Source organism: Cinclus cinclus, chromosome 2 (genome assembly GCF_963662255.1).
Source record: "Cinclus cinclus chromosome 2, bCinCin1.1, whole genome shotgun sequence".
Taxonomy (NCBI): Eukaryota; Metazoa; Chordata; class Aves; order Passeriformes; family Cinclidae; genus Cinclus; species Cinclus cinclus.
In genome coordinates, this window is record NC_085047.1 from 108,792,643 (window position 1) to 108,817,895 (window position 25,253).

Below are 25,253 nucleotides of genomic sequence, written 5' to 3' on the forward strand. Positions count from 1 at the left end.
TCACTGTGTTCTCAGCAGATTAACAGTAAGTGGATGCTATCTTTTTTACACAGCTTTATCACATCTTTCAAAAAGTCCTCTTTCTTCAATCCATTCGGATACCAATATTGACCTGCTGATGGGAATGCATCTTATAAACCTGCAGATAAATGTCTCATGGCAATGCTTACACAGACATATTTTTTCTAACTTAAGACTTTGGACTGTCTTTTAAAGGAGAAGTTGTGTGCATGCAAGTCTCACATACAAGCTAAATTTTAAAAATGGGAAGGTTTAGGTTCATCAGTGCCTACAGCTGCAGACAAAAAGTTAAACAAATAAATTCCCTATACTTGCAAATATGGACTGGGAAATTTTGCCTAAACCTCTTATTGCCATGGCAGAGCTGCACATCTGTGAAGTACTTATTTGAAATTTTCCTAAAACAGTATGATATCAAAACTATTCTTACCATCAGTTATTTCTGGGGTGCTGGACGACTCATCCATATCAAGCACGGCAGAATTCCCTGCATCAGGCAGAACAGTGGCATCAGGCAATACACCAATCAGCAGCAGCTCTGCTCTCTGCTCCAGTCTCTGCCTGGCCTGACAGCGTATCACAACTACAGAAAAGCAAAAACATCTCTCTTGCAAAGCACTGGCATCTTGATTTTAACGAAGCAATTAAACACAGAAGCTAAATGTGCTTAGAGAAATACAGAATTCCAATAAGGAGCAAGACAACTAAAAGCTTTTCCCAGCCTCTACTTCTTATTGTTCTGTTGTGGTGAAGTAGTAGAAAATATTGCTAAATGAACAAAATCTGTTCATTTAGTTCCCAACAGCACTTGCAAATTTCTCTCATCTTTAATCATTAAATGTATCTTCATTTTAGTTCAACTGCTAATATGAATTATGGCACAGTTTGAAATATGCCTGTAAGAAAGGAAGACTGAAAAAAACCAAAACATAAAGATTAAAGCTTTTAAGATTAAATAAAAGAATATTTAGCTACTCTTTACTTTCTTGGCTTAAGAATACTGTTACTCAAACTTCATCTTGAATAGAAATATGCCAGAATAAAAAGCATTCTTGCACAAGTTTCTGTTTGAAGCATCATAAAACTTCTTTCCGTTCAGTAAGTGACTTTAATTTGCCACTTCCAAAGCAGGTCCTTTTCATTACAAAGTTGTTAGGTTTTAGCTTTTACACTATTTTTATAAAGTTTATTTCAACAGGTATTTTTTCTTGTTCTTTCATATTTATTGGCACAAAAAAAGCACTGAAAAAGCATAAAAGCACTGAAAATAATATTTTCCCAAAGAAAAGACCTAGAACTTCCCAGAGTTCTGGGAATCAACATGAAAAAGAACAGCTGACCTCATACTTAACAGTTTCAAGGTCTAAAAGACATTCTCAACAGAGTTAGACCCAACCTTCCTTCAAAAATTAACTGAAGTTAACATCATGAATTAATGATAATAATTTGGAACTATATTGTGTTGAATCATTATGCAGTGTTTAAAAAAAGAGGAAGGAAACCCTTTTTGATATAATGTTTATTTAGCTTCAACTTTCAGTTCTGGAACTTTATTCACTACCATACCTCTGAAAAGTAGATAATTACACAAGTTCAGGTAATTTCCTTTCTCTCTTGGTCTTTCCCTGTTTAACAGGGTGTAAGTAATTTCTAGAGATCTCTTAGAATTTCCATGAGGGACAGTTACTGAAATAGTTAAAGCCACATCTTTTTGTTTAAGATGTGCTGTTTGTTTGTTGTTTTGTATGATCTTATATTTAAAAAAATAATACATTCTCTGTATTCAACTAGTTTGCCAAATGTTTCAGATTACTATGTGCATATTTTGCCATTTTCTATTCTACAGTTCATCTTACTACAAAAATTCTTTTTACATTTTCTCTTTTCTAAATAGCTAAGTAATATTTATGAATAAAATTCAGATATTTCTAGGATTTGACTGGACAAGTCCCTGAGCTAGCTATCCTTGAGCAGGTGGTTGGATTGATGACCCCCAGTGGTCCCCTCCAATTAAAATTGTTGTATGCTTCTTTGTCTACAATCTACAAGAATTAAAAGAATATTCCAGATGATCCTCCAGTTGTAATCACTTTTATAAGATAACCAAGGTATCATCTACTTAACATGTAGTACATGGGTTGTGACCACTGAGCATTTTAATTGGTCTCATGAGATAGAAAGACAAGTGACTTCTAGAAGTTTAAGTATATTAAGATGCAAATAAGAATGACCCTAAGATGAACTTCCTAATATAGCAGCAAAGCAGTTTGGGGTTTTGACACAGAAACTTGTAGCCTCCAGGCAATTCTGATAAAAGTCTGCAGAGATGATAATACTCTTTCGAACATTATTTATTTATTTTTTTAAAGTAGATCTCTGGTTATTCCCTGCTTTGGATTTATACCTTACAATGTACGTATTTTATAAATGCCCATTTTAACTGAAAACCATAGGCTTTCAGAATCAAGGTAGGAATTGATAATTCCATAAACACACAAACATCTACTTCTGTTTTCTGGGACATTCTTGAAAGACCTAGTTTCTCCTTGAGGAAAAAATATTAGCCAAACAAAACATGCTGATGGCCAAAGAACAATATGTATTCAAAATTAATTCAATGCTTATATATATATATATGTATATATAAAATAGAATTTAGTTTTGCTGTTTTAAAAAAGCATTTAGGAATTTAAAATTACTTAAAAGTTGATAGTATATGAGCTTCTGATCATATACAGAAGCGATGTCACTTAAGCAATTCATGAATGCTAAAAATTTCAATTCATAACTTATATTGAAATTATTGAGTCCTGCACTTGAGTCACAACAACCCCAGGCAATGCCTCAGGCTTGGGCAAGAATGGCTGGAAGGCTGCCCCATGGAGAAGGACCTGGGGATGTTGGTAAAAATAGGCTGAACATGAGCCAGGTGTGCCCAGGGGGCCAAGGAGGCCAGTGGCACCTGGCCTGGATCAGCAACATGCTGGCCAGCAGGACCAGGGCAGTGACCATCCCCCTGTGCTGGACACTGGTGAGGCCACACCATGAGTGCCGTGTCCAGTCCTGGGCCCTTTAATTCAGGAAGGACATCGAGGGGCTGGAGCTGGTCCGGAGAAGGGGAACTGAGCTGGGAAAGAGTCTCCAGATTAAGTCTAAGAAGAGCGACTGAGGGAGCTGGGGGTGTCCAGCCTGGAGAAAATAAGGCTCAGGAGAGATCATCTCCATCTCTAGAACCACCTGAAAGGAGGGTGTTGCCAGGTGGGGGTCAATCTCTTCTTCCAAGTAACAAGTGACAGGATAAGAGGAAATGGCCTCAAGTTGTGCCAAGGGAGGTTTAGATTGGATATTGGGAAAAAATTCTCCATGGAAAGGGTGGCCAGGTGAGGAAACAAGGTAGCCAGAGAACTAGGGGAATCATCACACCTAAAAATATTCAGAAACCAGAGATGTAGTGCTTAGGGACGTGGCTTAGTGGCTACTGGGTGCTGCTGGGTTAATGGTTGCACTCAGTGATCTTAGAGGTCTTTTCCAACTTTAATGATTCTGTGATTTCAATGAAAGCAACAGCCCAATAAAAGGGAGATTTATCTTGAAGAGTGCCAGTGAATTACTCAACAGCTTTAAATAACACAACAAACATCGACATTAATATACATCGTTCTAATGCTAATGAGACTCATTAAAGCCATCATTTTGGGCAACAGTTGATTACATGATAATATTCTGTTTCATTCCTTAAGGTATTAAAGTGCAAATTGAAGAGATGAAAGTTCTAATTAATACCACATCACTGGCATTTGTCTACGAGTAAAGAGACCTTAAGCAATATAAATTAATGACAGTGCAAATATCTTTCTCTATGGTTTTTCCAGAATTTTTTCATGTATCTTAGTATATTTAATTATATTCAATTATTCAGTCAACAACAGGTAAGTTGTAAGGACAAGCTGGTATAGAACTGGCCCCACCTTTACACCTTGGGCTGTAGTTTCAGGGTAATAGATTTAAAAAGCTGTTCACAACTTCCTGTTTCATAGCTCTGGAATTATATCACACCTTAAAAATATAGATGGTCAAATATATAAGCATTTACTATCCCCAAAATAAGCAAGAAACCTCCCAGAATGTCACTCATCTTTTAATGCAAGTTTACTTCTCAGGAGCAAGAGGAAAGCTTACTCCTATTCACACTACTTCATAGTCTGGTTTTGATTAAGACATTAAATTCAAGGCTTAGAGAATCAGCGAACATCTACTCCAATATTTTTTACCCTGCAGATTCTCCAGAAGGGTGTTCTGGGTATGCAAGAGGAAGTCTACCCTTGAGTCACTCCTTCATTCTCCTTACCTTCAGTTCTCAAACTCAGGATTAACTGAGACACTGAAGGGCACTGAAGGGCACAGGCCTTAAGATTTACAAGTGCCCCCAACTGCTTTTATTCACAATAAGAACAAAGTAACACTCTAGATTTGCTTAGGAAGTGGGAGAAGTTTTTATTTTTAAAATGTGATTTTATCTTTTTTTTTAAGATACAGCCAAGTGCTGCTGCAGATTTTTGTGATCAAGCAGGTGATTTTACTTTTTAAAATATATTCTTCAAACTTTTTTCAAGCCATTACTTACCTGATTTCTGCTGTGGTGCTTCAGACATTCCATTAATCGGATAGATCCAGAGTATTCCCTGAGTTTTCCCATTCTCTCCTACAGTAACACTTCTAGAAAAACAAGAGTATCACTTAGATGGCTGAAAATTCTCTTTCCAAATTAATCTAGATTTAAGAGCTGTTGCAAAGGTTCGACTCTATATGCTGTAATTCTAACCATATCTGAGAAAAATATGAAATTAAATCCAGCTAAATAGAAAAGGTAGAAATTATACCAGGTATAACTTAGATCCTCTTGGTGGATTTGAATATTACAGATCTGAAAACATTTGGCATGATCTGCATTCTGTCAGGTTATGTTTACACTGAGATAAAGTTTCTGCAGTTTATGAATTACATAAATATATCAGGATGAGAATCATTATCCCAAATATATTGAAAAAGCAGAGATACCTAAGAGCTTTCATGTACCCCAATACTCATAATTGCACCATCATCCAGTACTTTACATTTTCTTTATTTAAAGCAAGAATAGGTAGGTATTAAAACAGACAGAAATCTTACCCTGGATCTGCATACTTTGCAGGGTACATTAAAAGCTTTTGATGGATACCCACTGCCCTCAAAATCAGACACTGGACTGCCCTTGGGAGCTACACATGAATAGTCAATGGGATAAATGATGATAGGATTGAGCATCCTCAACTACTTTTCCTTTTCCTATTAGAATAAATTACCTGTTTAAGTCTGTATTTGATTCAGCAGTAACCACATAAGGCCAGTTTTCACCGTTTTCCCTCATTACATGTATTACCACCACTGCTTTATAAATTTTCATTTCAGCTGGCATGAATAATACAGGGATTTCCAGTTTTTCTTTTGGAGCTAATCGGATTCCTGCAAGATGGAACAGATTATTGTGACATTTTGAAAGTTTTCAAAATATTTTCTGTCATTTTACTTGTATATTTTCTTTTTTAATCACTGCTAAAATTTTTATCATATTGTATGGTTTTCCATGTAAAAAATTCCATTTTTTTTACCTTGCCTTTGCTACAAAAAAAAAACCTGCAAAATATGAAATAAAACCACAATTAAGTGAATATCCCACATTTAATATTCAGAGATCATGTACAACACATACATGTCAATCCTATGATTTTATAGGGCTTAAGTGATGCTTTTTTCAGCTGTGGGTTACATCTGTGAGTAACATTGTATAAAAAAGATCAATCCAAAAACAAATGCTCACATTCAAGACAACTGTAATATATTTTAAAGAATCATTATTCTTACACAAACCATGCCTTTTCCATATGATTTTTTCATCTGATTGATTTTGCTGCTAAAAAAACCAAAAACAACTAAATTTATGCTATCTGTAAGGAAGGTAGCCTGATATTTTGAATCTTTAAGAGCCTTTTCCCAGTGACTTGCCAGTCTGCCAAGTGTCAGAACATCTACCTCAGCTATTTCAGAAATAATCGAAAGATTACACAGGATAGAACAAGCAAAGCAGTCTTTTAACTATAAAGCTCATTGTTTGAAAAGAAGTCTTGGAATTTGCAGGAAATGACACTTCCAGGTTAGGGTTTCAGCTTTAATTCTATCTGCAGAAAATCCTCCTAATTATGAATAACTACTCCTGTATTATGCTTTGAATCAGTTTTTGTGATAATATTTCACACTTTCTACAATGAGTAGAAGCTGATGCTGTTCTGTGGGTATCACTCCCTGAGAATGACTGGATCTGCTGGAGTCACCCTGCCTGGGACATGCAGAACCCTCCTGGGATTGTTTCTTTGGTCACCACGGGTGGCTTCGTGCTCAAAGAATGTCAGCAGGGAAACTTTACCTGGTGCTACAAATGGTCACCTTCCTACAGCCCAAATTCCTCGAGGGTGAAGACCTCAGTGCTGAGAGTTGTAAAAGAGTGGGTGGTAGGGAAATTATAAGGCAGTCTTGGGAAGGACAAAATGGAAAAAAAAAGGTGGATGCACAGAAGTTTGGAAATGAAGGAGGAAGTGTAGGGAGATTGAGTAAAATGATGTCAGACTGGAATACGGGAATGGCCAGAAAGACCACAAAAAAAAAAAAAGTTGAAGTCACATCAGGGAAGGAGAGAAGGGTTTGAAAAAACAGCTCTCCAAAATACAGAACAAGAGTCTGGACTCCTCATCTGCATTAGTTCCCCACCAGCATTTAATCATAATGTCTATGGGTGTTAAGCTTTCTGCTAGAAACTGTCTTAAATTAAAACAAACAAACAAAATAAGATGGGAAAATAAATCTTAAATTAGGGAAGTTGGGAATATTTAGAACCACACAACTGTGCAGGATTTCTACCTCTTCCAGTCAAAAAGGCCTCAGGACATCAAATATAGACTACTGCCTCACTTTATAATGAATGTGAAAAGCCCTAGGAAATTCTTACCTAAACATATCTGAATTTCTGTATATAACAGGTTTATCATATACTAATTATGAAAATTAACCAACTGCTTTGCATTTGTAATTGCTTCATTCTTGTGTACTTTTAAAAGTTCATAATGGCAAGAGCAATTTGCCTTTGAAATAATTCCTTGAAAAGTTTTGTATCATGAAAGAGCTTGAAAATATCCTAACTAAAAATCCATTAAAATGTTACTATCTAAATGAAAAAAAAAATCCTCATTTTGATAAAGATTTAGCATTTTTCTTTAGATCTTTGAGGCATTATCTATCAAGCCCATACCCAAATTTAAAAGATATACTATATCTACATATGGCAACCACACAGTCGAAGTGAAAATCTTTTAAAATTAGCAACTCATTTTAAATCCGGTATCTGAAATAAATAAGCTGATATCAGACATAGTTGCAATATTCCTGAAGACATCTGAATGAGGATCCATCCCTCTGGATCAGAAACCCACTGCAGCACTGACACACTATTCTCCCCCAGTGAGAGAAGAGTCAGCTCTCTGCTGGGATTTGCCCACTTTGGGCTTTCTCTGGTCTAGTTAAGACAAAGGCATGCCATATCTTTAAAACAGAAGATTATACTTCAGGATATATTTGCAATTAGATTGCCTTGAACCCACACATACATGGATACCAAAATAACGTAAACACTTTGTAACACAACTACAGCATATCCTTAAGTATAATTTGCAAAGCTTTTAACAGATGGGAAATAGAACAGACTGTAAACTTATAACTACTTACGTACATTACATAGATATTTTGAACTGTAGCTTGATTATGCCTGTTAAAGCACAGAGCCCCGTGGTTTTTTTAAAATAGATTTTAATACAGAATACATACGATAGCATTCTGGGTCATTCTGGTAGAAAATTTGTTATTAAAGATCATGAAAATGCAAATTTTATAACATTGCTGTTGAAACAGATTGCATTCACATTTTTAATAAAAAATCTTCTTAATAGAAGATGTTAATAATAAGGATAATTTTTATATCACCAGGCTTGCCTGCAGCTGTCAACTAACCAACTGATCATTAACTGCAAATACAGATTTATTTCATTATGATTTTGGATAGTTAATAAGATAGATAAAATAGGCCTAATAGCAAAAATAATTTACTTTTTTTTCTTTCCCATTTAGAGAATGTGGACTAGAACACAGAAAATAGCTCTGTGTACAACTTTAATAAAAATCAGTGTTACTTGCTCCTATTTGCCTGGGGACCTCAAGTACTCTGCCAGGGATACCAAAAACTAATACCAATGGCTGATCCCTTGTCTTCGTGTATTTATTTTAATCCAAAGAGTATCCACAAATTCTTTGTAAGAAATCCAAAGCAAGCCCCTTTTCTGAACACAGGTATATCACATTTGGCAAAAAGATTTGGGCCGGATTTTGGTAACACCTCAGTCCTTTTTCACTGTCCTACAGTCCATTAGGAAACACTAAAAGTCAGCAGAGTAAGGTCAGCTGACCCTTTAAAGACTGAAGGCATCTGACTCAAACCAAGGGCCACAATTTGAGTCAACTGCTTGACAAAGAAGAGTGTGGAGCTCTGCATATTCCCTCATTTCATTTTTAGGTAACCTTTTGTTAAGCCTTGCCTCTAGCTTCCCCAGAGGCTGCTGGAGATCACTGATTCTGTAAAAGATTCCTCAGGCACTGAGCCTAGAACTCGGAACTCGATTAGATAATAAATCAAAACGAGTGTATTTCAAGTTCCTGGCTGCAATTCTTCGGAACATGGCACTGTGGTTGAGTTCTGTGTAACTTCTGTGTCAGCCCTAGAAAGCTCAGCACTGTGAGAGCTAAAATTAAAGCAGCAGTGGACACCCATAGCTGGGATGCTATTTGGAAGGAATACAGATGGGTAAAGATGCAGTTTGCCTCTACAGTAGGTTAGGAAAAATGTTAAGAGCAAAAATACCAGGCAGTGTCATGGTGATAAAATTGTGATGGAAAGGAACAAAATATTCTGCAATATGTCATCCTCCCACCGAACTTTAACCTAAAGCCATGTAATTTGCATATTAGTAAGGTGCTTTGCAGGTAGATTTTCTAGATGTTGAAGTGTGTCTCTCTAATGCACTACTCTTAATTCTGTAGCATCTGAGTGCCTCCCATTGATTTTACCCAGAAAAAGAGCACTCAGTTCAGTCTCCTCTAATTGAAAAAGAGATGAGAAAAGAGAGCTCAGAATATCTCGTTGAAGACTCATGGAGAATAATTTAGAGAGGGCACTTTTATTTGTTTGTTTGTTTTCTTGATAGTTGCTCCATTAAAATTACTATAGCAGCATTTCAATTAAACCCACAGATAGCTCTGCTAAAAATAGCACTGGCCATGTAAATGTCAGCCCAGCATAATTAGGTCTGTTTTCTCCTATTATCCTCAGAATCTGGAAAGGGCAACCTCCAAAATATTCATAGACAGCAGCTGGGGAATTACTGCTAATTCCTTCTCAAGGAACTCACTGAGAAAAGGAGAATTGATATCAGATAGTAAAGAGAGAGATATTGCCAATGCACCAGTATCTGAAATGCATAAAAAAAAGTCAGGCCTAGATATTAATTTATTGTCATCTGCTGGAAGAGATAAAATCCTGGGTCACATATGAAAACTAAGATCTTTTATAGAGCTCTCCCAGAAATGTTTCATTGCTAAATCCCAGGAGTTTAATAAAGAACAGACAACATTTCTGCCTTGACTCTTATTAAGGGTGGGTTCATTTTTGTTTGCATCTTTTTCTTTTTTTCTTAGTGCTTCCAATGAGGCTGCTTGAATTTTTTATTCCCTTTCATTAAAACACGATTACAATCCCTTGTTATGGATTCTAATTAAAAAACTGTGAGAGTAGAAGCCTATGTTAGTTCTGCTACATCAGTATTATAATTATTCAGTCTCAATGAGTAAACATAAATAAAATTTTCTGAACTGGCAGTCATCACACAACAGCCAAGAGCCTCCATCTGTGAAGATATCAAAAATTTGAGTGGACATGGTCCTGGGAAACCCGATGGAGATAACCCTGCTTGAGCCATGGAGGGTTTGGATAGAAGAAAATAATCTAAAGAGATTCCTTACACCTAAACAGTTCTGTAATTCTGGAATTCTGAGGTCATGATAGACCACTAGGCTTTGTCCTGTTTCTGTTTTTAAGAACTCGTATAAAATGCATCCTTGTTTGCAAAACCAGGCACAGATACTTTTCTCAGTGAATTGCAGGTGATATGAAAAACAGCGCACCCTGCAAAGGGAAAGCATGAAGGCAAGAACAAGAGATCACCCTGATATAATTAGATTTTGGTTGCAGTTAAAGGCAAAGAAGCAGGATATTCCTATATGCATGTTCTCTGGGAAAAATAAAATGGAACATAATGCATTTCAAGGTATTTCAAGTTCCATATAAATAGGTAAGTAAAAGAACTAATGAAATAATAATGCAAAATGACAAAAATTAAATTTGCATCATCCCATATTTTAATATTTGCATCATCATTTTCCTTCCTTCGGTAAAGTTCATTTAGGTAGGTGGGGTGCAAGAGAGGCTCCTTTCACAGATGGTCCACAATGATTGCATTTCAGGGCACTCTTTGCTTCAGGAATTATGGATACTTACACCAAGAGGTAGAGTTGTATTTTCCCTTTCCTCTGGAAGTTTCACAGAATATCAGAATACTTGAAGCTGATGGACCACTGACAGACAAACGGTCCAATACCTCTCTCCATGTAAAGTCACCTACCTGGACCATGTCCAAAAAGGTTATGGGTATCTCTAAGGATGGAGACTCCATAATTTTTCTGGGCAACCTGTTCCAGTGCTCAATCTTCCTTGCAGTAAAAACCAAATCATTCGCTTTGTTCAGATAAGAATTTCCATGTTGCCTGTCATTGGGCACCACTGTAAAGAGCTCTTTTTCTTTCCTTTTTGCACCCTCCCTTCTGGTACTTATGCAGAATAATATAATCCCTTGGAGCTGATGAATTACTTACTTGTAAAAGCTAAATCATGAATATGCAGCTCAGATTCTAATAAACAATTTCACAAATGACTGGTTAAAACTTTATAAGTTGCTTTAAGAAAGACATGGCACAAATAAAGGCTTCACAACATCACTACCATAAGTACACAGTAAAATGTATTAGAACATGTTTATAAGATTTGTTCATCATTTTATGGATCTTGTGTTAATACAATTTTGCATACTGCTGGCAAAGACCTGGATTATTTAATTAGGAGACTTCATTTAGAATAATTTCTTTCTGGTACAAAACAATGGATACAAGTTAAACACTTACTATTTATATTAAAATAAACGGATTGAGAACAGCGCTCAGTAATTAAATATTTTGTTTCATTTAAGGCAATTTATTTCATTTTGAAATGAAGCATGTCTAAAAGGCCAAATATAAAGTTTTCCTTCCATTTATAAAATTATCATTCTCTAACTAATAGCTTACAGTGCAGTTCCAGTAAAAATCAAAACAATTATTTTGACAGAAACACATATGTATTTATTGTTTAAGTGCAGTAACAACTATGCTTACAGTGGTTAAACACACTGAGGAAAAAAATGTTGCAAAGTACAGTAATTAATTTCTCTGCTGACAACCAAAACAAGGCAAATCATACTTAAGACCTTTAACTTTGAGAAAACTTAAAAAAACCACCCGATTTAGCAGAGGTCATGGAAGTCACATTCTCTTGAGACTAAATAAAAAAGTTTCTTAAATCCCAATATAAAATTGCCACTTAATATATTTCACAACAAAGTCTCCAGCACTTCCCAATCACATGTGATTATATATTTTTGATGTAATAATCTTCTGCAGTAATACAAAAAATCATGTAAAACCCTAAACTAATTTATCATATATCACCCCTCTTATCTCTGAGCTCTGATACCCACAGTTCTGACTCCAGGTAGGTATTACAGACCAATCTAAAAATCAAAAAAAAAAATGGATCAACATTCATATAGGTGCCACATTCAATTATATTTTACATCTCTGTTGCTACCTTATGCACTTGTCTTGACACCATGGGATAGCTTTGCAATTTTCCTTTAGAAGTGCTGGGGTGATGGGCTTGGGGTTCATTTTACAGAAATCCAGTCAGGTGGCACATCAGGAAAGACACATCCAAATGAAGGATATGAGCACAGTAAGGAAGCAAGGCTGAATCCAGCAATACAGAGAAATACGAGGCAAATGTCAGAGAAGGAAAATCACTGTAAAACCAGGGAATAGTTCAGCAATAGGGATGGAAAAATGAACAAACAAAGCACCTGAGGAAGCAGCAAAAGGTTAACAGGCATAGACAATAACACCCAAAAGGAAGCCACGGCAGACAGAGGGCAACGTGTGGAGAAGGCCAGACTATTTAATAAAGACATCTGGCAGAGGCCATGCTAAAGAAATAAGAGTAAGGAGCAAAGAATTATCAGGAATGAAAGCAGCAAGTTTTCTATTACCTTATTGTCCAACACTTGTTCTAAAACTTCATGGTGGACTGACAGTTTCTCTTGCTTTCCCTTTCCAAATCTATTTATTTCCTAAGAAATAATCTGACAGTTGGTAGACCTACCCCATCCTCCTTTGACCAGTTCATATAGTTTTAAATTGTTTATCATCCTTATTTTCCTGATGACAATTTTATGTTGATAAAACTCTGTAGATCATGCTTGCATCCAAAACCTAAATGTCTGCAACATAGTAATGTCTTAGGTCCACAGTCACTGAAAGCAGGAGGCAAACTTCAAAGTCAAAATGCAAAACCTTTTCCAAATCAGCACTGTAAAAGATGCAATATTACACCTCTTCTTTGAGTGATTCCATTTGGGACAGAATAAACAGTAGAGAAGTATAACTCAGGGCAGGTCAATTTTCCTTTCCTTAGCTAAATATGCATTTTAGTTCTGCACACTAGAAGACGTAATAGCCATTCTCAAGAGAGATTAATTGATAAGGAGTTATATGGAAGAAAGACCATAAACTCAATGTGGATGCAGAGCGCTGAGTGGAGTGATAAGATGGCCATAATTTTAAAAACAGTAGCCTACATTCTCTACTTCGGTAACAGAAAACCTACACCCACTCAACCTCTCTTGCTCCTCTGCTACAGTGCATTAGTTCTGTGTATAACAAAACACTCCACGACTACAACCTGCCTAAAATCTCAACAAAGTAGAAAATCACCACACAAATATTTTGAAAATGCAAGAGCCACACAAGAAATGGAATATGCTTCTTAAACAAGTGTGACTTTCAATTTAGTGCCCAGCCACAACAAAAACAAACAAAAAAAAAAAACTTTGTCCTTTCTCTCTTAAGAAAAGTTCATGTTACCCTAAGATAAAGTACTAGCAAGGAAATTAAGACTATGACAACTTCTTTATTTCTTAATCTTTTGCTAGATTGAAACATACACAAAAGTGTCTTGAGTTCATGCCTGAAAGGAAACTGTAATTGCCTCAGTTCAGATGTAATTGAATTTCTGACATATGTCAAGTATCTGATTATTTTTGACATATATGTTTTTACTTTCACTTTAAACTTCACGGATATATATATGTCTTAGTCTGATCTCTGAAAGGACAATCTAATTCTGAAGCTATGGCAGATTGTAATAAAAATCTGCAGTGTTGTGAAATCACTAGTGACACCAGTGCTGGTACATCCTTCTACTTGTTAAATACAACCAAAAATTGTGCTGCTTGCTACAAGTATTCAGAAGACGTATCACACTTCATACAGCAGACAGTAACTGGAAATGTGACTGTGAGTCATATTATATGTCTGTGTGTGTATATATATATATATATATATAAATGTATTTTCATAATACTGGTGGATCTACCAAATGCACTTTTTGTCACTTGAGGTTTTATAGGTTTCTGTAGAAAGACAGAATTGATTTCCATAATTTTTTTTGGTCTCTTCATACTCAGTAAATAGAGAAAGATGGTAAGAGGAATCCCTCTTTAAAAGTAACATTTGCCCATTAATTTGACTTGTGTAATAAAACAGTAGTTAAGTGAATGACAGAACCCACAATATGCTACACATATTTCACAGCTATGAACGGCAGTATTATTGTAAGTGGACTAACAGTAACTTCTTTTTAGCCTATCAAATTAGACAAATACTTTTATTGCTCCACTTTTGTATCCTTTTGACCCACTCTGTTTTGTGTGCAACATGCTAAAATCCAACATGAGCCAATGCCAGCCTCAATGTTAACCCATGACACTTGTCAGCAGGCAATCTCCAGATTCCAAAATTCTGAAGAAATTAGTTACATTTATTATTCCATCTGAGAATAAATCTGGTTTAAATGAGAATATATATAAAGCTCCTACCTACAAAGAAGAAGAGGAAATAAAACACAAAAGAAAATTCTTTCATTTCCTTAGAAGTCCTTAGGCAGAGCACGAGTTTTTAGACCTGCAGGTTCAGTCTTTAACTATTCCAAAAGTTGGCCCTTAAATGAAACTTTTCCCCTATTCACAGTTTTTCAGATAGAGTTCTTTGTCCTTGTCCCTACAGGTAAAATATTTAAAGGTCAGCTAGGATATTGCTGCAATGTAACTGAAGCATTTGGGACTTAGCTAGGAGTTGATGTCTTCAAATAATGTGGACTTCACACAGAAATACCCTGCAACATTACCAACAGCAATAGACAATTCAACCAAGTATTTTTCTCTTCCGAATGCCAGTTACGAGTTCAAGATGTTTCCTGTGGCCTATGGAAGTGAAAAGAAAAAATATAAAAATCATGTGCTCTGAAAACAAGGTTGCAGGACTAAATTCGTAAAACTTTATGTAAGAAAAGTACATCCCTGAGAGCAGACAAAAACCCTTTATTCTTTTTCTCTATTTATTAGGGTGTCATTTTGATTACTTCCTTGGTCAGGAGAAAATGCAGTCAAACAATAGCCTGGATGTCACTGCTGTTGGATTGTATCTTATTTTTAGGAATGCGTACTGACTTGACTGCAGTGGCCTCATACAGAGGACAGCAATCATACCTCTAGGATGACAATTTATTGAATACATCTCATGTTCTGACTGCTCTCATTGACATGCAAAACCTGCTCCAGAGTTTATCAAGACCATCACAGTACAATAATTTGTCCCTAGAGGAAGTACAGAAGAAAAACATCAGCAATATTCTCTAGCAAGAAACTCTGTTGAGCTGTCGAGTGCCTTTCTACTTCAGAGACATTTTTGATTTTTATGGACAAACTGGTAACTCACATTGACTTGTTCTTTTATTAACAAGTAATGATTTCTGACAGAATCCATTTTTTCAAACTCTGAAAATTCACATGTCTACACAATATCATCTTTTATTGTCAGCGTGATCCCACATGCTGGTTATGTACATTCCTGCTACCCAACCACTGCACCACGTTAGGACACATCAGTTTAGAAATATCCAGAAATATTTTAACCCTTCTACAAAGATCTGGGAGATGCTGGATAAGTGAATGTGACACATGGCTACTCACCTGCCAGATTCAGGTATAGTTACAAATCATATTTAGATTTCACTAAGAGTTCATTTAAGTATCGCAATACTGAAGCCTTGAATTTCTGTGGTTAATATGATAATTATTACAACTCTCCTGGTTCCCTGAGGGGCAGTTGAAATGTGGTATGAGTTCCCAGCCATAAGGACAATTAGCAGTTCATGGCTGGGGACTGTGCATTGATTCCTGTTGTGTGAACAAGGCTAAAATCACCCCCGCAGCTGCAATTTAGAGCAAACAGTGATCAGTATTCCAAAAATCCAATAAATATATGAGCTGGTGACCTCTGAAATTCAGAGATTAATACAGAGGGATATACTTGAGTGCCTCATGAAAAAGAACAAAATTTTTAGAAGCAAACATGTAGGAAAGGAACTAGATTTGAAAAACAAATAAAATTAAGCCTAAAAGTGGGAATTAATAGTAAGATATTCTCGAAGGGACCAAGGGCCCAAATTACTTGACAGTGTCAGGGTGATTCTGAATCATACAGAAGACAGGCTTTGGGTGACCCAATGGTAATTGGGAGCTTCAGTGTTTCTGAACAAGGGTGGCTGCTGCAGATCCTGTACCTCTGTGTGAATCCAGAAATGGAAATCATATACTACCAGCCAAGATTCAGGAAGCAAGATAACTACTTCATTTTCAAATGAAATACAAAACAAATGTCTAAAACTTAGCTTTTATTTTTTATTTTGCACAAACTGAATTTCCAATAAGAGACCAGTTTTCTTTTGATTCAGGAAGGAAGAAAACTGATCATTTCTGATTCTTTTCTAAAACTAAGTTCAAATACAGCCATAGATAAAACTACAATACCTTTCTGGAATAGAAAGGAGACATTTTAAGTCAGTAACTCTAACTTCCTCTGACAATAACTTGTGGTGAGGTAACTGGCAATGAAAATTTTCATGTAAGTTACTTAATCAGTCAAGATAATAAATTTTAAATATGACAAAACAAGAAGATGCCAGACTTCAAATCTATGACATTTTTTCTCTCCATATGGTTTAGTCTTTAAAGCAGCTCAAGGTACAAGTGATTTGCAGTCAGACACTGAAGAAATGTAGGGACAAATGCACTTCCCAACAGCTGTTTGTCATAGGTGCCAACTGAAGAAAAAGCAGAGGAAAAAAAATCCTGTGTGTAAAGATGAAAAGGAAGAGATCTTTACACACTGTCATTTGGTATCAACCTAAAGGAAAAAAATAGTTTATTTTCTGATACATAGCAGCAAGGAGTTGGAGAAGAGTAGGAAAAAAGAGTTAAAAACAGTAGTTCATTTTCCTACAGTCTATAGCTTTTTCTGATTGAATATATTAGGTCTCAAAATTTATTTTACTTTTTGATATCTTCTTTTGTATATAGATTAATGAACAAAAAAAAAACCTTAAAATGCTGATTCTTTAGAGGCAATAGGCCACAATGGCAAAGAAAAGAAAGCTTGTACAGTTTGTATCTATTGATGGTACTTGACTTCTTGACCCTATTTTCATCGTGATGTAGCAAAAGAATAAGAAAAATTCTATAAAGGAAATTCTGAAAATGTTAATTCAGAAACTTCAAAGTATTTTTTTTTCATTTTGGGCTGTAATATTAAAGCATGTTTAAAGCTTATTTGCTTATCCAGAACTCTGCAGAGATCTTTTTTTCATTTCTTCACTGCTAAACATTTTGGTCATTATGATCAACTAACTTGACTTAAATACATAGGATTTCTCAGAACTCATTTGAAAAAAATCAAGGTTCAGTCTGAATAACTCTTCTTGAACAAGAGAATTTAATTAAAAAAAAACCACAGCCATTTGATTTAAAACTTGTCAGTGGTACTGAATCCTCCACATATCATTGAGAATTGTTCTGAGAGTTAATTAAGCTCATTGTCAAAAATAGTTTCACTTTTAATTTGTCTACTGAATAACACTCATTTGTTTTCAATCCCTATTTTTTTCTGTAACAGCAAATGCTTCATTACCAACATTCTGCTTTTTAGAGAGACAGGACAAATAAATTGCCACCAAAATTCTCTTTGGTTATTTAAGTAATTTGGGACCGCCAAATCTCTCACTCATCCTGAATCATTTAAACATGCTTTTATTGTAAAGATGAACAGCAACTGTGAAAGGCAACCCAGGCTAATTAACACTGAATACCAAATAAAAGGACTCTAGAAGTAAATAGGCTTCAAGAAGTTTTGAAAAAACCCCTGTATTTCTTCAATCAATAAGATTGCTATCAAAAAGGAGATGTACCAGAAAGCAGAAAAAAAGGCAATTCCACTTAATTCAGAGTTGGGAGAATTGGGTAAATCTGTAGATCAAAGAAAAAAATAACACAAAAATTAATTCTTGATTTGAAAAAGGGATAAATTGGTAAAGAAAAAAGGATTAATAGGACACAGTTTTTGATTTTTCATTTGAAGGGATGTAAAGTAAGCTGGAAAGATAAGGATTATCTAAAATTTGTTCGACAGCTACTGACAAGCTATTATATTGTCTAGTGTCATGTGCTATTATGTGTGATAAAACTGATCTGCTTGTTTGTGCACATAGCAAACTTGTTCATACAGGTCTGGAAAATGGTTCTTTTCAGAAATCACATTCTTATTTTCCTATTTAATGGAAAAGAGAAAATTGTAGAAAATGGCTAGAAAAAAAGAAATTGGAACAGCCCTAAGAGGACATCATGCAATTCAAGTTTTGGGTTCTGCTGGTTGTATGTAGCAGAGGTAATAAAAAAGGAAATAAACCTCATAGATTAGCTGAAATTACTGGCACTCACTGTGAAAAAGGCAGTGTTACCTGTAATTAATAGATATAAATCTTTATGGACATATAATCTTTGTTTAATCTTAGTATCTTTCTGAAGGAGAAAATTACTTAATTTATAAGAGATTTTCAGTGCTTGTGAAGAAATCAGGTAAAAGACAATTCAACATCAGAAATTGTTGCAATACTATAGTTTAGTGTACCAAACATTCTTGTAATACAAGAAGGCACCAAGACAATCCAAAAACATTATTTTCATTTTTGAAGTTCACGTATTACAAAAATGTCTCACATTAACTAGACTGAATTTAACACCTTAAAGAGGCAGTTAACAGTTCCAATTTAGAGATAAAAGAAATAGTCACATCACGAAGTTTCACAGACCTCTTGATGGTTGCATGGGATAATTTTCATTCTAAGTCTCCTTTTGGGCTTTGTATAAAAATTTGTTTGAAAATTTGTAGCAAAATCCCAGTGCTTCACCAAATGATTATGAGAAAGAGGATCTTCTTACCTTTCAAGCCTCTGGATTTATTTTGAAACAACCACAGCTTTAGTAGGAGAAAACTTTTATTACACCTATACCACTTTTTCCCTGGTTTAAAATGACTAAAATGCTGAATTCCTTCTCTCAAGTAAGAGAAGATTTGTGAAAATAAAATTATTAAGTACCTTAACAAGATGTGAATGCAGAAAGCCCTTAAAGTTCAGTGCACTTTCACTACCCACCTAAATTTCAGAGGTTTTAACTATTTTTGCCAACACAGGTTTCACTTAGTGTTACCTTATTAACACTAAAAAGAGTAAAATCCTTGCACATAAACTACTGCATGGAAAAAATAATGTCATAGCAAGAGGAATCTGAAAAAGTAAAACCCTCTTGCACTGCTCTCATGACCCTTTAAATGTGCTGTCATCTCAAAAGATGCCATTACTGTGCAAAGAAGTAAGCTTATTTTCCCTCCACTCGGCAGATGATACTAGACCAAATGACTATGAGTGTAATAAAGCATCTTATGTACATTGTTAACAAAAACTTTGATGTTCAATGACGAATTTTGTGCTGCATGTTTCAATGGTTCTGAGGTATTACTTCTTACAGTAAAGGTCACAATTCAAACACTTTTCAGCTATTTGCAATGTAAGTCCTGGTTCTGCATTTCTCTAAGAACACACAAATGATGTTCATTACTTAATACCAAAATCATCTCTGTTGACTTACATACTATGGCTTATGGGCAAGAAAAACATCACATTGAAATAAAGGCAAAGTCTGGGTTCCAGATACAGCACATCCTCATCTTTCACACACAGCAAACACAGCCCAAGTGCCCACATTCTCTTTTTCCTGTCTTGGTTTGGGTGGGTTTTTTGAGCTTGGTATCAGCAATGCATTTAAAGAAATAAATATCGGTTAAATCCAAATAATATTATAAAATGCAAGATTGTTAGTAATGCTGATGACTGAAGGTATCAATCTGATTTAAGTAAACAAGAATGATTTCACATAAATATTGTAAAAGGTAAAAGATCCTGTGTGCAAAGGAAGAGAAGAGAGAGAGAGAGAGACAGAGGAGGACATATAAGAGAAAAGTGGTACTACTGTTATGAATTCTTTTTGCAAATACACTCAGGCAGGTACAATCCCAATGGCTTTATCAAAACAAAACAGGCCCTACCTAATCATTCAGGCTTTGTGACAGAAAAGTAAATCAGGGAATCCAAATTGCCCCTGGTAACTGGAAGATATCAATTTTTAACGAGATTGTGAATAATTTATTATGTTTCCCATAAAAAAATATTTTGAATAATTTGTTAATCTTAGTAATAATATGACAAAATATCTAGGGAAGAATGAAAGCAGCAGAGTATGAAGAATATGATGTTCATTTTAATTAAATTATTCCCCCCCTTCAGAGAACAGCTTTAAAGACCCCGTTTGGCAAGAACTGGAGCTACAGTACTACTGATCCTGGTTTATATCTTATAAGCAAGGAGAAATATATAATTTTGAGGTGAACATATAGATTATGGGCATACTAAAATATTTATCCAAACAATTAGCCACACAAATAATCCCACCTCTGTTCACACCACAGCAGTTAGAATACATGCCTGAAACACACATTTACATTTCCTGTAATTACAGTGCAAGTGAGGCAGATGTTTAAATTTAAATTTTTCGCTATCTGGGGATTGTCTTACCTACCTGAAATTCATCAGATTCAAATATGCTACTGAGCCAAGACTGAACAACCCAAATGCATCTTTTCCTATAATGAATACTCTGACTTGTGAATCCAACTGCTGGCAGCTATTATTTCAATGAATCACATACCCTACCACAAAACCAAACATATTATTTGTGTATAAACTTTTTTATGGGATGCTCAGGGGAGAGAACACAGGCCCTCTTAAGTGTTAAACCTCCTTGTTCAGCAAGACCCTTTCTGCTACTTGTAAAAAATGTTGGATCTAGCAATCACATACAGTGCAGAACCAAAGCTCAGACAACACAGACTTCACCAAGAAGGAGAAAATGCACATCTGCATGACCAGAACATTCTGACAGCTTTCCTAACGAAGTCAAACAACTAGTCCTGACAACTTTGTGACTAAAATGATGAATAAAAATATGAAAAAGAACACCCTCTTCTTTCCTTTCAGTTTATTCCTGACTGCAATTTAGATTGATATTTTATATAATTATAGCTCAGAACGTTTTCAGAAAGTAACAGAAATAGGTATTTATTGAAGGGTCCTAGAACCCTAAGTAGAGAAGGTAGACAAAGGAATATACAGAGCTGTGGAAAATGTGTAGAAGCGAGTTAATTGCTTGGCAGGACAATTATGGAATGACCTGATTGCATAAATTCGACTTGTGCAATTGGGTTTTACAGAAATACAAGATTAAAAAAAAAAATAGACACTTATGTAACACAAATGAATCTGTGCTACACTGCACAGAATTCCAAAAGAGAATCCAGGCACATCCTGCTGTTCACAGCATTTACACAGAATACCAAGGGTTTGGAAAACATCTTACCCTTATCTCCTAAATACCTGTGCCCAGTGACTCCTCACACTGCACTGCAGCCTGGACTTTTAAGAACATCTCATGCTACTTGGAAAGAGAAAGAAAGGGCCAGAACAAGGACTATCATAGATATGTAAAAAGCTTAACACTTGGGAAATAAAACCTTTAAAATCAAGCTGAAGTACACAAGGTTCTGCAACCCAAATTCTGATTACGAAAAGCTTTAAAGGTTTCCTGTCTTTAAAGTGGGCACCGCCATATTGAGAATTCTGTTACCACTGTGGGGAAAAGAAGAAATAAAAAGGAGAAAGCTCAAGCCAACCAGTTCTTCTTTCCCCCAAACCCACTGTTGAAAAAATTAAAATTTTATCATGACCAATTTTTTTTCCACACATACCCCACCTCTTAGTTTTAAAATGTTAAGGGAATATTTTCAAGAATTCTGTAATTGTTTTCAACCTCTATAAGAAAAAATAAATCTCTGTAATTGTTCCAAATTTCCATACACCCATTCTATTAATACGAATTCCAGTAGGATGGGGTATTTTTTTCTTGTTTCTTCCATTTTTAGTCCTTTATCCTCTCTCAACAAGGTTAGATGAGCATCTCCAACTCATCAGCTGGATAAATAGGGAAAGTCATCTTAAAAATGCCAATGAAGAAAACCTACAGCAAAATCAACAGTTTTAGTTCTCAGTCTGAAAACTGGCTAGTTTAGGGCAGGAGGGCACCTATTCTTCACTGTATATTTGGAGTCCAGCATAGATGTGGAAGTGTCTTGCACAGATGAATTGATGGGAGACAGATGTCATTGTTCCAAGAGCAGAGGAGGAAAGAGAAAATAGAAATAAAACAGACATTCAGAAAATCAAGCCTCGTAATTCACTCAAGAAACAGCTGCTGGTAATTTCCCCACTGTGTATGTGCTGCTGAAAACAAAAGATTAGTGCAGATAATTTTTATAGCAAATTTGGAGCTGGACATAGGTTTACTGAATAATTTACAGGTCAAAACAAATTTGTCTCACTGGAGTCTCACTTGGTTTATTACCTAAACAGATGAAGGCTAGAAACAAGAATGAGGAAGAGGGGAGGAATTAAGCAGGTCTGTCTTATTCAAGGGCACATCCTGGCTCCATCTTGTCCATCCACAGCTGTTATCAAATCGATTAGCAGCAATATGCAATTCTAAGTCAAAATTAATTATCTTTCCATTTTCTAGTTCCATTGAAAGTGAAGGAGATAACTTCTCATCAAGTTATGAAACAGAGCAGATATTTTTAAATAGGGAAATAGGCCAAGATAATGTGAAGTAACAGCCTCCCCTGAGGCTGATTTGCATGGTTTAAATGCTCTGAAGTACTGTACTTCTGGATGTTAAGTAACAAATTACGATATTCTGAAGGAAACCTACTGCACGGCCTAGCTAAAATCTGTGAGGCAATTATAGCCTGAAAATCTGTTTTTCATGATAAATCCACATGGGAAGTCTTATGTGGATCTGCATGAGACTATGCAAAATCTGGTTTTCTGATTTCTTCCCTCCGTTTATTTGCATCCTGAATATCTCTTTTCTTTTCTCTTCTTTCACAACATCAGGAGAGCATACTGAAAGAGATACATCATTTCCTTACCAGTCAAGGGAATGCACTGTTCTACTCCTTCAACTCACAAGATTTTTTTTTAAGAGAACAGTAACTGAGAATTTTTGTCTATTGTTACAGTGCTGCCTTTCATTTCCTTAACTTATTTCACTAGAATGGATTCCTGACAAACACATAAAGATTTGTCTTCAACATATAATCTGTAAAGAAAGTAAAATTCAAAGGTAAAAAGAGGAGATATAACAGGCCAAATAAATATGTAAAAAATATTTATGGCCTGAAGAGATTGCAGAGAAGTACAAGGAAAAATCTTTAAGATTTGTCCTTCTTTGTATTAGAAGGCATGAGTGCCTTAAAACATGACACAAAAATTTCCCTACTGATTTTCCCTACATGAGGACAGCCCCAGGTGTGCTGTGGCTTTAGAGAGCTCTCTGAGGTTTTCCTTGCTGCCAGCAGAGACCCAGCACTCAGGAATGCCACCAGCTCCAACTCATAGATTTTGTCAGCACATCTCTCCAGAGATAAATATGACTTAGACTGCATCATCTGTGCTGTCACATCCCAGGACTGAGTAACGACACCCTGTTTCTCTGTCAGCTATAACATGAGGACACTGCTCTTTCAGAATGGTTTCACATAGAGAGGCAAGCCAAGGTGAATCAGTAATCAGGAAAATGCCATGAGCTTGAATTAGGCAGGGATCCCACACCTTCCTTTCTGCTGGAAATTTCACAAAGCAAATCCACATCTGTACAAGCTTCCATGTACCATGATAGTACATCAGAGAAAAATGAACAAGGAAAATGCCAGCTGGAGGTCTAAACAAAGAACAGCCATACAGACAAAAAATGACAGACAATAGAGGAGAAAGAAAAGATGATTTGCAGTCCAAAGAACTGAATATACCCACAGCTGGAGGAACACTGTCAGCTGGATCCACTGATGGTAGCCTTCAACAGAACCTCTGATGGAACTTACAAAGTGTAAAATTATTTCTTCTTGTTGTGAGGGACCAAACCCTGATCATTAAATGCAGTCAAAACATACAACAGGAAAGAAATCAGTATTTTCCAATATGCTTTCAAAATAGTCTGCTAGAATGGAGAACTATTTCTCACAGCTGTTTACCTTTTTTCCCTTTTCTCCGGCTCTTCAAGTCATTTTGAGATAATGAAAGCATTATAAAAGAAATAGAGAAGTATTAAGAACCACCAGTACAACCAAATATGTTGGTTTTGTTGTTTTTTCAGTCTTTGAAAGCAATAATAATAGAAAACAGACTGTGCATGCAAAATTAGTGAAAGAAAAAAGCAGATGCAAATAAGTATAGAATAAAAAAAAAAAATCTTGAAATCTAGTATTTTAGGGAAATGGCCTGAGGACCTTAACAAAATTTATGCTGTTTCTTAGTTGAAATTAGTTTAAAAGCCAAATTATCTCCAACCACAGTGGACTGTACAGGACATTAAAAGTATGCTAAAATGCTTTCTCAAAGAATGTTGAATAAAACATGAAACTGTAATAGTAACATGCTTCCAAAGAGTAAACACAGAATTTTAGTGTCTGAAATTTGATTGCCATCAACTGGTTTTACACTGTAGGCAGCTTTTTGGCAGAAGTCTCACATTAAATACATTGATCAAATATATTTATCTTTCTTTCCTAAGTGGTCTGCAAAGTTAACAAATACATATATTTTATACAAAACCAAAGTTAGAAGAAAAAAATTAAGGAGTTAATCATGGAGTTCTCCATGGGGAAAGAGATAAACATGATAGAGATGACACGGCAGCTTAAAATATAGCAGTTTAAAAATATAAAACTTGTGCTGAAATATGGAGAGAGATATCTAAAAAGCATGTTCAGTCATCTGCCCTGTTTAGTGTTCCTGTTTGATGCTGCACCAAGTGGTTACAACAGAGAGGTTTATGGGTCACCCAGAACAGCAGCTAAGCCATAAAATGTGATGACTGGTAGTTGAATGCAAAATGAGATCAAACGTTCACTATAAGCACTGGGTGAAGTAACACAGTTTGTTTTACTGGAAGCCAGGGCAGGGGAAGAAGATACTCTGCTCCGAGTAGCAATTTCACAGCAAGGCTGGTACTTTGGATTTCTTGTGAAAGAACAATGAAAAAAACTCATCTAATCAATTCCTAGATTCTCAGACTATCTCACCATTTCTGAATTTCTCCCCTCAGGTTTTAGGGTAAGTG

The 25,253-nt window shown here is 35.6% G+C and overlaps 1 protein-coding gene across 1 annotated transcript in view; it reads right to left on the reverse strand.

Annotated features, from left to right (window-relative positions):
• The window catches only part of CFAP47 (cilia and flagella associated protein 47), a 260,595-nt gene that overhangs the window by 31,844 nt on the left and 203,498 nt on the right, over window positions 1–25,253 (reverse strand). The window contains exons 58-60 of the mRNA XM_062488108.1: window positions 5,364–5,523; window positions 4,646–4,737; window positions 452–604 (exon numbers count right to left, since the gene is read on the reverse strand). Of these exons, the coding sequence (XP_062344092.1) occupies window positions 452–604; window positions 4,646–4,737; window positions 5,364–5,523 (405 nt within the window). The remainder of the gene's footprint in view (window positions 1–451; window positions 605–4,645; window positions 4,738–5,363; window positions 5,524–25,253) is intronic.